Consider the following 11929-nt stretch of genomic DNA (forward strand, 5'->3'; position numbering starts at 1 on the left):
GGCTCAAGCGCTGCATCTATTGGGGGGGGGGGGTTGGGAAGGGGGGAATGTTGCCCAGGTTGAGGTGCTGCCCTTTATCGTCTAAAGAACAAACGCGGTCCTGAATTTGTAGAGTTTCTACTATAGTATGTATGTAGTAGGCCCTGGACGCGTAGTGTGTTGCAGCTAAAGGCTGCCCAAACAGGCCTGTGTGGGCCTGTGCGCTTCTCTGCAGTAGCGCCATCCAGTGTTCGGTCTACCCTGTAGCGTGAACTACAGACCTGTATTTTTCCTCTGGCAGCATTCCTTTAGTAGTTGTGAGTCGCTGTACACACGGCCAGTATCAACATGCCAAACTCATCAACACCTTCAGTCCACCTCGAAATTCTGTCCTTTGTCTCTTGTGCCCGCTGTGCCATTATCGCCCCATCAATATCTTCTTTAGCCTCACTCGGCCACAATTCAGAGATGGCAAGTCCTCTCTGCCCGCTCCATGCCTTCGTCCAGTCCGCATACTCTGCCTCAAACGAGTTCCTATCACGGGCCTGCCACAGCCACCTGGAACTAGGTGCCAGCAGCGGGGCAAGCTCGTCCGCCAGATACGTGGCGGACTGCATCTCATAGTTGTAGACATCCTCAAACATGTACGCGCAGAATAATGTCCGCCTTTTTGCCTCAGCGATGATCCAGCTCTCCCATCGCGGCGGCGGTGTACCGGTTGATGGGCCGCCGCCAAGCTCCTCAAGGCAGAGCACACCTGCTGCCGAGACCTTGGAAGCCAGGCCGTGCAACGTCGAAATCAAGTCTGGTCCGAAGATCCCGAGGCTCGGTCGGGTCTTGACGGCGGCATACGAGTACAAGCACAGGAGCAGATAGGCCTGCAGCGCTGAGAGGCACCAGAGGTGTTGTCTCAGAGTCTGGTCTTGCACATCCTCTCCGACGACAGCCACCAGCCGGCTCAGCTCCCTGAGGATGCTGTCCCGGACGAGCTCTTCGCTGCCGACAGCGGCGTTCTGGCACAGCCGCAGGAGGCTGAGGCAGTTGGCGAGCGGCTCTGGCATGACCTCCTGGTGGTAGCACTGTGCTGGATGGATGAACGGTGGGACGTGGGACTCGTTCCGTATCCACATGGCTGGATACGCCGAGAGTGTCCTCGCTATGAGTGCTATGATACGCGCCGGGTATTCTTTGATCTGCTTTGTCGTCGGCGTGAAATAGTAGTCTAGCCAGCGATCTCGGATCCGCGACACGTCCAAGGGGGCTAGAAGCACTGCTGCCGTATCATCAAACATAGCGGTGTCATTTCTACACCCGTGAGCGGCCGCCGTGTCTTCTGAGGCCAGCAGCGGCCGGGGAGAACATAGACTCGATGGTTCAGCAAACTCCTGAGACACTGCGGGAGGCGGCGACGACCAAGCTGCCCTCTGAACGCGAGCACCTGCTGCCGCTGGGGTCGAGTATTCGCATTGTATCTGCCTGTCCACGCACCTCGAGCAGCTTGGACGCACCAGGTCGCAGCGGGCTCTGGCGACCGTGCAGGCCTGACATGCTTTCTTTCTTGGAGCTGATGCTCGCTTTGCGGAGCGGTTGCCCTGGATCTGATTCATTGTGGATGTCCAAGCTGACAACGTATGTAATACTTTAAAAATTGAGTAATGTGTAAGTACTGCATTGCAGTGTACTGCATGAAGTATAGTCCGGCCTGGAGAGAGGTCTAAGTTTGTGCTACTTGGAGCTGAACTCTCGGTTCGGGGTTCCGAAGAACTTCCGCCGACTGGTTACAGCCGTCCATCTGCATTCTTTCTATGCTTTGTTTTGCAAGTATAGCGTTGGGTGTAAGGTAATGCATTTGACCACAAATTCGTGTGAAGAGTACACCTGCAGACCTGGCTGACTATGTTTATGAACCAACCAATGCCTCATATACACGGACTTCATGTCATAGAAGGACTCTGTCGAATACTGATCTGGGTGGTTAGTTCTCAGGTTCTCCAGCCAAATCTCAAGATTAAAGAAAAATAACTCAACGACTGTCATGATTCCAGTCTTTACACCGCCAAGGCTGGAGACTCGCATCTCTCGTGCTCTCAAGCCTTTTGGTCTTTGTCAAGAGTGAGAATCGTCGTCAATGGTTCATCCGATCTTCACTGTTCGAGTCAATCTACAGCCAGCCCTACAGCTGAGTGCCTCCTCTCCAGAGCACATACGGGGCATGGTTCAGGGGTGACCAGCCAGGTAGGGACCCATCCAATCTCCGGTGCGGCAGAACCACCCAACGTCATCAACGGCAAACCAAAGGGCCTGGCTGCCTGCACGTGTTCCTCGGTGACCTTACAGTTGCACTGATTGCAACGCAGCATTACAGCCCAAAGAAGACCTGATCAATCCATCGGCTGTGTACCTACGCCCAATCTGGATTCATGCCCGCGGTGAGCCCTCGCCGAGTTCCGAACCACCATGCGACCTTGCCAACCGACGAGGAATGGTTGCGTATGGCACGCATGGCGATCAATGAGTGTATATGCACGCCTGTGAGAAGCTGCATGAGTATATAGTATAAGCCTGCCTCCCGGACTGTTGGGTCTGCGGAGTGGAGCTTCTTGATGAGTTCCGATGGCCACGCCTATCACCTCCTTCATTTGTCTCCTGTCCTAGGGCCGCCCTCCTCCTCCTCCTGCTCAAGACCACCGCTTGCTTTCTCACAGTTGGTGAAGTCTCGTTTCCGTCTAGGACAAGGGCAGCAATCATGCCTAGTACATCATCTCTGGGGTCCTCCCTGGCCCTAGTGGGCGCGGTGATGGCGGCGCAGATGCTCGCGCCGGCTGATGATATCAACCTTCCAGCCAGCGAGTCTGCCTCTGAGCCTTTAAAGTGGCTCGGCGCCAACAGCCCTTATTTTGCTGGTGAGAATTCTACTTCTTTCCCTAAGAACTCAGCGCAGGGACAATCAACCGTTGAACGATTGACTTTGCTGACGACAAATTACCCAGGCCCCAATGTCTATGGCATCTCGCCAGACACGCCTGAGAACTGCTACGTGGACCAGGCCGCATACATCTCACGACACGGCTCTCGATATCCTGACTCGAGTGCCTATGCGGGCTGGGTCGACATGCAGGATCGCTTCTCGTCAGGCGACTACACGCCCACGGGTGTGTTGTCCTTCATGAAGGACTGGCAGACCGTCCTGACCAACGTCGACCTGCAGATGTCCATGGAGTCTCCCACGGGCGCCAAGGAGGCGCACGACCTGGGTTATACCCTCCGAACACGGTACCCGCAGCTCTACAATGACGGCGACGAGTTCATGGTCTGGGCCAACAATTACACGCGCGTGCTGCAGACGGCCAAGTTCTTCGTTCAGGGCTTCCTCGGCTTCACGGCCGCCGATTACGGCAGTGTTGTCTCTGTCACCTCCACTGGGTACACCGGCAGCATTGGCAACTCGCTCTCGCCGTCGGACCAGTGCCCCAACTTTTACGACTCGTCGGGAGGGGACTATGCGACCGAGTGGGCAGATGTGTACATCCCACCGATCCAGGAGCGTCTGCAGACTCTGATCGAGGGCAACTTGACCTTTGAGTCCAACGACATCTCCCAGATGCCGTACCTTTGTGGGTGAGTGCTGCCTGTTTTCTTTCCGTCCAGTTTTCTCGCCTTTATTCGAAACTTTGGATCAGGAGAGCATGTTAAATAACACCAAATAGCTTCGAGTCTCAGATTACGGGCCGGCTCTCGCCCTGGTGCAATGTGTTCACCGACTACGAGCTGCAGCAGTATGAATATGCAAACGACATCAGGTACTGGTACGGATTAGGTCCGGGAACGGATCTCGAACAGACCATGATGATGCCCTACCTGAACGCTCTGGTCGGACTCCTGCAAGAGGGTCCTGGGATCAACGGCACGGCTGCCAACGGCAGCGCCTTTACCCTGCCAGATCTGCTGGTCACGTTCCTCAACGACGGCCAGCTGGTCGAGCTCATCACTGCCAGCGGTGTCTTCGACAACGAGACTCAATTCTCTGGCACGGAGATGAACCCCGACCGCCTGTTCATTGCCTCGCACTTTGTCACTATGAGGGGCACGATCGCATTCGAGAGGCTGAACTGCGCCGTTGGTGCTGCGGGGGGTAATGGCACAAACAGCACCAGCACTGTCCTCCAGTCCCGGTACGCCAACACGACGACGACGACGACGACGACGACGACGACGACGACAGGCAGCAGCACGAACGCGACGTACATCCGCATCAAGCTGAATGATGCCGTATACACGCTGCCTTCGTGCCAGGATGGCCCTGGCGGGTCATGTCTGCTGAGTGACTATGCTGAGTACGTCTCATCCAAGTATGCTGCCGAAGGTAGCTGGACAGAGAACTGTAATGTCACAACGGCTGGTGCTCCGACTACCGTGGCGGGCGCCAGCTTTTATACGGATCTGACGAGTCCGTGGTTGCAAGAGTTGCCGCCTTATTAGACAGCTTGTAGATGAATGGGAAGAGAGAGGCGTTGATAGTGATTATACTCCGTCCATATTATGTGTAAATGAATTGGTGATGTGACCTCTTCAAAAGGAAATCTAAGAGCTTGGTACCTCAGTGGAGTCGAGCGGCTTCATTGGAACCTTGCAAATGAGGATGCTACGTATTCCAACGAGTTGTGAAGCAAGTTGTACATCCGATGTTGGGTTTGGAAGAAAGAAGAACAAAAGAGCGCCTGTAACAGTGCTGAAACAAACAGCAGCCTTCCGCTCCCGGAAGGTTGTAGTGGCACTAATTGCAGAGCACTGCAGCTGCTATGGATCACTTGCGGGGGCCTGCGGGGCTATCTGTAACGCTACACCACTGATCCAAGCCCGCATGTTTACTAAATGTACTCTGTGTAACTCCTCGATCTTCTCCATATTTTGGGCACCCGTTCCTCCTCCTCCTCCTCCCAAGCTCGTCGCCTATCTTGCTTTCGCTGCTGCTCGGTCCGGCTGACCGACCATGCGACAATCCAGACGAGACACTGACAGATAGCTCCCAGCTTCGAGCCTGTCTGCCTTCCACACGGCGACGATCCGCAGCCAGGGCCCTCTCTCCCTCCGCCATGGCGAACCGCTACGGTGGCTATGGCCGCAACGGCAACGGCTATGGGGGCTTTGTCCGGAAGAATAGCGGCGAGGAAGACTACGATACCTACGCCGATGGTTACAGCAGCGGCGACCGCTACGTGACGCCCCCGAGTATTCCCTCCGCCCGCACGACCCCCTCCCAAACCTCCCTCCCTCTGCGCGCCCCTCCCTCGCGGTCCCAACTCCAGGCCCAGCAGCTCAACCAGCAGGCCCAGCAGGCCCAGTGGACGCACGCCGAGAGGCAGATCAACGACGTGCTGGGTATGATACAGAAGGACTGGCCGAACCTCTGCGAGGATGACTGCGTCCCGGTGCAGCTAGCGCTGCAGCTGCTCGACAACAGCTCCGTGGGGAGGGCACACGAGTACGGCAACTTCCAGCAGACGCACCAAGACCTGCAGAACTCCCTGAAAGCCATCGTCCACGACTACCACCAGGGTTTCAACTCGAGCATCGGCACGTTCCACAAGATCCAGGGGAGCATCATAGCCAGCCAGAAAAGAGTGCGCGTGTTGAAGGACAGCCTCGCCAACAGCAAGACTGCGCTGTGCACGACAGACCCAGAGCTGAAAAAGCTGTACAACTCAAGCCAGATGTACGACGACTTGCTGCAGACACTGAACGAGCTAGAGGAGCTGAGGCAGGTGCCAGACCAGCTGGAGGCTAGGATCTCCGAGAAGAGGTTCCTGACGGCGGTCGAAGTGCTGCAGAACGCGCTGCGGAGGCTAAGAAAACCCGAGCTGGATGACATTGGGGCCCTGAGCGAGCTCAGAAGCTACCTGGCAAACCAAGAGACGGCTCTGATGGACATCCTAGTGGAGGAGCTGCACGAGCATCTATACCTTAAATCTCCTTACTGCCAGGAGAGGTGGCAGAACTTGGCAAAGAGCCAGGGGGCGTTCCGGGATGACATTGCAGAGTCAGGAGCGGTGGTCCCTTTCTTCGAAGTTCTGGCTAGTATGGATCTCGACAGCCCGATACAGGAGGACCCTGGCAGGAATCCCGAGTCCGATACCTTCTCGTACGTCGCCCTGTTGGTAGAGGCTCTGAACAAGCTAGGTCGTCTGGAAACTGCTGTCGATACGATCAAGCAGCGGTTGCCAGTCGAATTATTCAGCGTTGTAAACGAGACGATCAATGAGGTGGACCACAAGCACCCGAGCTCGCTGAGAGGCGTCTCCAACGGCTCAGGTGGACTTCACATCTACAGCAACCGGGAGACGCAGATGAGAGCAGATGTCATCTACGACCTGCTCTGGACATTGTACGGAAAATTTGAAGCGATAGCAGAAGGACATCGGCTTTTCCACGAGTCCATCAAAGCACTCATCCGACGAGAAAGTGGCGGTAATAACGCTACCCTCCTGGGAAGCTTCAAGGAGCTATGGAACCTATACCAGAACGAGATACGGTCCTTGTTGCACAACTACGTGACGACCGATGCGGATTTGTACCAGTTCAACACACCTCTCCCAGGCGCGACGAATGGCAGACTAGATGCGCATCGTGAACACCTCTTCAAGTTCAACGAGGCAGACTCGAAGGCCGCGGAGCTAGTCGTGGAATTTGAGGAGCTTGACAAGACCATCGAACAAGCCGTGCCTGGTCTGACCGCCGGTCAGATTAAAGGCAAGGGCGACAAGAAGGCTGGAAACCGGGTAAATGAGTCGAGGAAGAGCACGGCTTTCACGTATGGCAGCCGTGATCAGCAAGAGAGTTACAAGTCGCTGGTGGAGCCAAACGTCTTCAACATGAGCTTGTTGCTGCCGCCGACCCTAGTGTTCCTCGGGAGGCTGAAGAACATTGTGCCTCCAGGCTCAGACCTAGCAACCAGCACACTCACGACCTTCTTGGACAACTTCCTGGTGAACGTCTTCCAGCCGCAACTGGACGAAACCCTGGGAAAGCTGAGCGATGCGGTGTTTGGCGAGGCGGACGCCTTCCAGCAGGATGCGGACTGGAGCCAAACGGCCCGGCGGCCTGTCTTCAAAGGTGCCACAGATTTCTTCGCCGTCGTCACGGCGTTCTGCAAGATGTTGGACACGATACCGCATGATCAGGCATTGAGCTCGCTTATCATCACGCAGATGATGCGGTACTACGACCGGTGCTTTGGCTGGTATAAGACGCTGGTCACCAAGACACAGGAGGGGAACACCACAACTCAGGCTCTGCGTGCTTCAGCCGTCATGGCAACTGACAACGGCGAGATACACAACACTGTCCAGAAATTGTGGACAGCCGATACTCTTGATCTCGATCTTCTCGACAAGGAGGTTGGGCTCTTGATCACGGAGACCAACGAGAAATCTCTCCAGATCGGTGACATTATATTTGACAGGGATACGATCTCTTCGCTCTGTCTACTCTATACCAGCATGAAATGGCTGTCCGTAAAGGTCTCGAGTCTCCGACATATCACGCGGAACGAGACCGACTCCAACCGGTCTAGCATACCCAAGCCCGGAAAGCGGAGGTGGACTCTGCTCAATGACTTGAGCAAGGCGACAACCGAAGATGGACCGGTGTTCCTTCCAATGACGCAGGAGACAGTCCAGTATGTATCTCGCAATCGACAGTCTGGTGTGTGACATGCGACATGAACGTGGCTAACATATTATTCAGGTCTTTCGACGGCGTCGTGTCCTCGTACGAGGAATTGGCCGCCACGTCCTTGCTCACCCTTCACATGGAGGTTCGGTGTCGCATCGCCTACTCTCTGCGTGTTGTCCTCGACCCCAAGACAGCACCCTATCTCCTCGACCAAGACGTCAAGGAGCCCGACCCCCAGATCATCTCCCTCAACTCAGAGCTAGTCGCCTACGATGAAACGATCGTTAAATATCTGCGCGAGCGCGAGGTTGCCTTCATCAGGACCGGTCTGGGCCTACTGATCAATTCATACCTTGTGTCCAACGCCTCCAAGGTAGCGCCTATCAACTCGAGAGGCTCAGGCCGCATGCAACTCAACATCTTGGTACTACAACAAAACCTCAAAAACATCGAGGCCGGCGTGGACCTGGCACGTGCGGCCAACTACTGGGCGCTGTTCGACCAGGGCGCAGACGCCATCGTCACGAAGGCGAAAGATGATGCCGCCAAGGCAGCTGCTGGGGAAGGCATGGACGGTGCCGCTCCGATCGGGCGAGACCCAGATCGATTTACGTACGATGAACTCAAGGCGCTCATCGAGCTCTGCTATAGTGAGATGTTGGCGAGTAAGGAGAGGGGTATCGAGAACAGTGCTAGAAGAGCGATGGGCGACAAGCTGCTTGAGCTTAGCGAGCACATGTGGCAGAGCTGAGGCGGAGACGTTGAGAGATTCGACGATCCCAGAGGGAGGCGTTTCGATGTTTCGGGAGGATCTATTTGTTGTATAGATATCAAATCAAAGGGGTACAGGAAGCGTGGAGTTTTATTTATGAGGGGTTCAATTGCAGGTTCTGTCAATATTAGTGAATTAATCCATTCTTCAGACTTCAAATGGTCAGAGGTGCATTGACAGTAGGATATTCTGTTTTGGAGGGGGGGGGGGCGCTAGGATCCACAGCTGCTGACAGCTGGCGCCGGGCGCAACTCTGTTGCCGGCCGCGAGGCCGAGCTTGCCGTCCAAACTTTTTGAAGCTCAGCAACGCGCCTGCTCCGTGACGGGCCCTCCTCTTACGACCATTCATAAACGCTGCCGAAGAAAATAATGGCGACCTGGCGTGACATGGCGCGGCCGTTACGGCGGCTGAGGATATCACAATTATCGACACAACGAACACCAAGCTGTGCACGAAGATGGTATTCAGAACAAGCTGCCGCAGCGGCGTCGGCTGAGCCATCACCACTCGATGACCTCGAACCGGACTCGTCATTAGGAGCACCAGGCCCGACGCCAGAGCATCTGCAGGAGTACACGGCCCCGTGGAAACGTGCACGGGAGAGGAAGCATGAGCTCCCAGCTAGCAAGTATGTCTCACGACCACCCCCATCTTGACAGCGCTCCATCATCTCTCCCTCTCGTCGCAACGAAGCGTACTAATTTGCCATCCTCCTCCTCCTCGTGCCACAGATACCAATACCACCCGCCCAAGTTCGACCGCGGGCCCCTCCACCCCATTCAATCGCCTCCCTCCTCCGACCCTATAGCCCGTGACTATCAACCGGGACCCTTCTACTTTCCTCGGCTCAAGGAGACATGGCAGTCGACGATCGCGCCCGACCTGATGACCCTCGCCTACCAGCACAAGCCCCCAGGCGAGCAGAAAGAAGAGCGCATCGGCCAGCGGCTGCGAGGCTGGGACGGTTCCTCCCCATACCACAAGAATCGTCCGCTGCGAGGACCTAGAGGCGGCACGACGCTGCGACCGGTCGAGCGAGACATCACGTTCAAGAACGTGCCCGAGATCCTGGCCGTCTCGATGTCGACCTTCCAGCCGCAGGCGATCAAGGAACCAACCTATCTGCTGGCAGCACGTTCGGCTATACAGGCGGTCATGGGGGCGAAGCCAGAGATCATCCGCATCAACAAGGGCGTATCGCAGTGGGGGATCGCGAAGGGCAACCTGGCGGGCGCCAAGGCGACCGTCTACGGGGAGCAGGCGTATGAGCTGCTGGACAAGATGATCCACCTCGTCTTTCCAAGAATCAAGGAATGGCCGGGCGTCAACGCGGGCTCAGGCGATGACACGGGAAATATCGGGTGGGGGTTCACACGAGAGGAGTTTGCGCTGTTCCCAGAAATCCAGGTCAACTATGATGCTTACCCGCCAAAGGTGAGAATCTACCCTCTCTTCGTTCCCATAAAGCGCACCATTCTGTTCAAGCAGCTAATTCTATTTTGTGTAGATGATCCCTGGAGCTGTCGTCACCGTCCAGACGACTGCCAAGTCGGATAGACATGCGAGGTTGCTTCTGCAGGCCATGGGTGTGCCATTCTACGGCAAGTTCGAGTATTAAAAGGGACGGATGGACGGACATGTCGAGAACTCATCCAAGGCATCGGCAGAATATTGTACAGCATCATGTCACATACCATAGTTAGAGGACCAAGAGATACCTGGGGCAATGAAGCAAATATGTCGCATTCGTGAAAAAACTTTATCCTTTTCTTTTGCGTGCGCGCGCGTGTGTGGCCGTCTGTAGAGAAGACCGAGACCTAGCCGCCGAAACGCCCTCAAACGCCGCCCATGCAAGACCTTTCATGAATATCTGGGTATCATGTAGCCGTTCCTTTGTCGTCGCCGATCCGTCCCACCTAAGCCGCAGCATTGGCAGCATCTTCCTTGATCTTGTTCTTGAGGCCATTCATCACCTCGTCCACAGCATCCATGTTTGTCGCGTCCACCTTCCCATCCACCTCCTTCCGCGTTCCCTTCTTCTCCAGCTCAGCAGCGACAATGTCCATGGCGGGCTGGTAGTTCCTGCAGGCGGAGCTGAGCGCGTAGATGGCCTTCCGCCTGACGGCCTCCTTCTCAGCGGGCTTCGTGGCCATATCGACCAGCCCCGGCAGGCCACCGGCGTCGAGCAGACCAGCCTGGGACTTCTCGTTGTTCTGGACAGCGGTGCCGATGCACCAGGCGGCATAGCGGCGCAGCTCGGCCTCGTCGTGTGCGAGCATGGACAGCAGCGGGGGCCACAGCTTCAGGGTGACCATGTTGTTGGCGTTGTCGAGGGACTCGATGAGCTGCTCGAAGTTGTCAAAGGCAGTCAGGCGGTCGTCGAGTGGGATGGAGGGGTCGGGCGCGGTGATGACCTGCATGGACTGGACCATGAGCTCCGCGTCCGAGGGCCCGCCGAGGAGGGAGGCGAGAACCTCCGGGGTGAGCTGGGTCGTCGGCTGCGCGTTGCCTGTGCGGTCCTCGCTGGCCGTCTGGGCCTCGATGCTCCACTTCAGGAGCTCGTTTAAGTTCTTGTCCATGGCTGCTGGTGGTGGTGATGGTTGTGGTGGTGGTGGTCTTTGTTTTCTTCTGTTTCGCTTGTAGGAAATGGGGTAGTAATCTAGGGTGTGTTCGGCTTGTGGGCCGAGACCTTCTAATCAGAAATTGTCGCAAGAAGCTTTGATGATCGGTCAGGGGGAGATGATGGTGGGAGATGAGCTGGTACAAGAAGGAAGGATGTCGTGCTTGATCGAAGTGTAAATTTGTGGTTTTGGCCGTTGTTGTATTTGTTGTCGCTTTCGGGAAGGTTCTCGAAAATTCTCGGCAGGGTTTAGCGTTTCTTCAGCCTTGCGGCCTACATTATTACTGTATGCACTGAACTTTGCCCCCACCGCCGCCACCCACTGTAAAATTTCATGAGAATGGAAAATCACAAATTGTCACAAGGCTGTTATGTTGCGATACATCTAGGTACTAAATTTAGCACAGCACTTAAATTATTGAAAAATAAGTCATCTACATCTCTTGACTGCAATATCCATCGGATTTGGTTCACCGTCGCTAAGGGGGAATTCACTCTTGGTCTCATAATACAGAACAACACCCCAGCCAGCAGAGCTTCGGCAACCCCGCGCCCCACCCTTGAGATGATGGAGGCGCCCCTCATTACCCTTTTCGTTGGCCGTCGTCGAGGGGTGCAAATTGGCGGAGCCTCAACGTTGACAAGAGACGACCTTCTCCTCTCACGCTTGCAGCTGGAAAGCTAGGGAGGAGGACAGTTCCTCTAGCTATCTCAAGAGTGATCTTCCCGGGGGAGTCGGATCCGCGGACGGAAAGGAAATTGGAGTGTACTAGTGAGGAGATGCCCCTGCTGGCATATGCTGAAGAGGGGTCGAGCCGGAATTCTCCAGCGCAACCCGTCAGCCTTGTCCATGCCATGCTGGACACGCAAACGCTTCCCCCCCTTC

The 11929-nt window shown here is 55.8% G+C and overlaps 5 protein-coding genes across 5 annotated transcripts; 3 read left to right on the top strand and 2 right to left on the bottom strand.

Annotated features, from left to right (window-relative positions):
• Positions 1-296: 296 nt before the first annotated feature.
• Positions 297-1553, bottom strand: M406DRAFT_230823 (uncharacterized protein; the record flags this gene model as incomplete). The annotated part of the gene is made up of 2 exons (XM_040915850.1): positions 297-1249; positions 1340-1553. Coding segments are annotated over 2 exons (1167 nt in total), but the record flags the coding sequence as incomplete, so codon positions are not given.
• Positions 1554-2776: 1223 nt separating this feature from the next.
• M406DRAFT_286135 (phosphoglycerate mutase-like protein) lies at positions 2777-4499 on the top strand (the record flags this gene model as incomplete). The annotated part of the gene is made up of 4 exons (XM_040918658.1): positions 2777-2882; positions 2970-3597; positions 3687-4111; positions 4202-4499. The coding sequence occupies 4 exons, from the start codon at positions 2777-2779 to the stop codon at positions 4456-4458; spliced, it is 1416 nt and encodes a 471-aa protein (XP_040782206.1). The 3' UTR covers positions 4459-4499.
• Positions 4500-5072: 573 nt separating this feature from the next.
• On the top strand, positions 5073-8401 carry M406DRAFT_32760 (uncharacterized protein; the record flags this gene model as incomplete). Its single annotated transcript, XM_040920232.1, has 2 exons — positions 5073-7654; positions 7723-8401. The coding sequence occupies 2 exons, from the start codon at positions 5073-5075 to the stop codon at positions 8399-8401; spliced, it is 3261 nt and encodes a 1086-aa protein (XP_040782207.1).
• Positions 8402-8784: 383 nt separating this feature from the next.
• On the top strand, positions 8785-10174 carry M406DRAFT_320696 (ribosomal protein L5). The gene is made up of 3 exons (XM_040919424.1): positions 8785-9051; positions 9155-9857; positions 9931-10174. Exons 1-3 carry the CDS (start codon positions 8792-8794, stop codon positions 10039-10041), a joined length of 1074 nt encoding a protein of 357 aa, XP_040782208.1. The 5' UTR covers positions 8785-8791; the 3' UTR covers positions 10042-10174.
• M406DRAFT_272651 (Hsp70 nucleotide exchange factor FES1) lies at positions 10159-11481 on the bottom strand. The gene has a single exon (XM_040918155.1). The coding sequence runs from the start codon at positions 11000-11002 to the stop codon at positions 10340-10342; it is 663 nt and encodes a 220-aa protein (XP_040782209.1). The 5' UTR covers positions 11003-11481; the 3' UTR covers positions 10159-10339.
• Positions 11482-11929: the final 448 nt, after the last annotated feature.

The sequence above is a fragment of the Cryphonectria parasitica genome, assembly GCF_011745365.1.
Source record: "Cryphonectria parasitica EP155 unplaced genomic scaffold M406scaffold_1, whole genome shotgun sequence".
In the NCBI taxonomy this organism is placed as follows: domain Eukaryota; kingdom Fungi; phylum Ascomycota; class Sordariomycetes; order Diaporthales; family Cryphonectriaceae; genus Cryphonectria; species Cryphonectria parasitica.

Bases quoted from the DNA above. Each gene is read 5' to 3' on its own strand.
- M406DRAFT_320696 (XM_040919424.1), top strand. From the start codon at position 8,792: ATGGCGACCTGGCGTGACATGGCGCGGCCGTTACGGCGGCTGAGGATA. The intron at 9,052-9,154 runs GTATGTCTCACG...CTCGTGCCACAG, and splicing joins CATGAGCTCCCAGCTAGCAA to ATACCAATACCACCCGCCCA. The intron at 9,858-9,930 runs GTGAGAATCTAC...TATTTTGTGTAG, and splicing joins ATGATGCTTACCCGCCAAAG to ATGATCCCTGGAGCTGTCGT.
- M406DRAFT_272651 (XM_040918155.1), bottom strand. From the start codon at position 11,002: ATGGACAAGAACTTAAACGAGCTCCTGAAGTGGAGCATCGAGGCCCAG.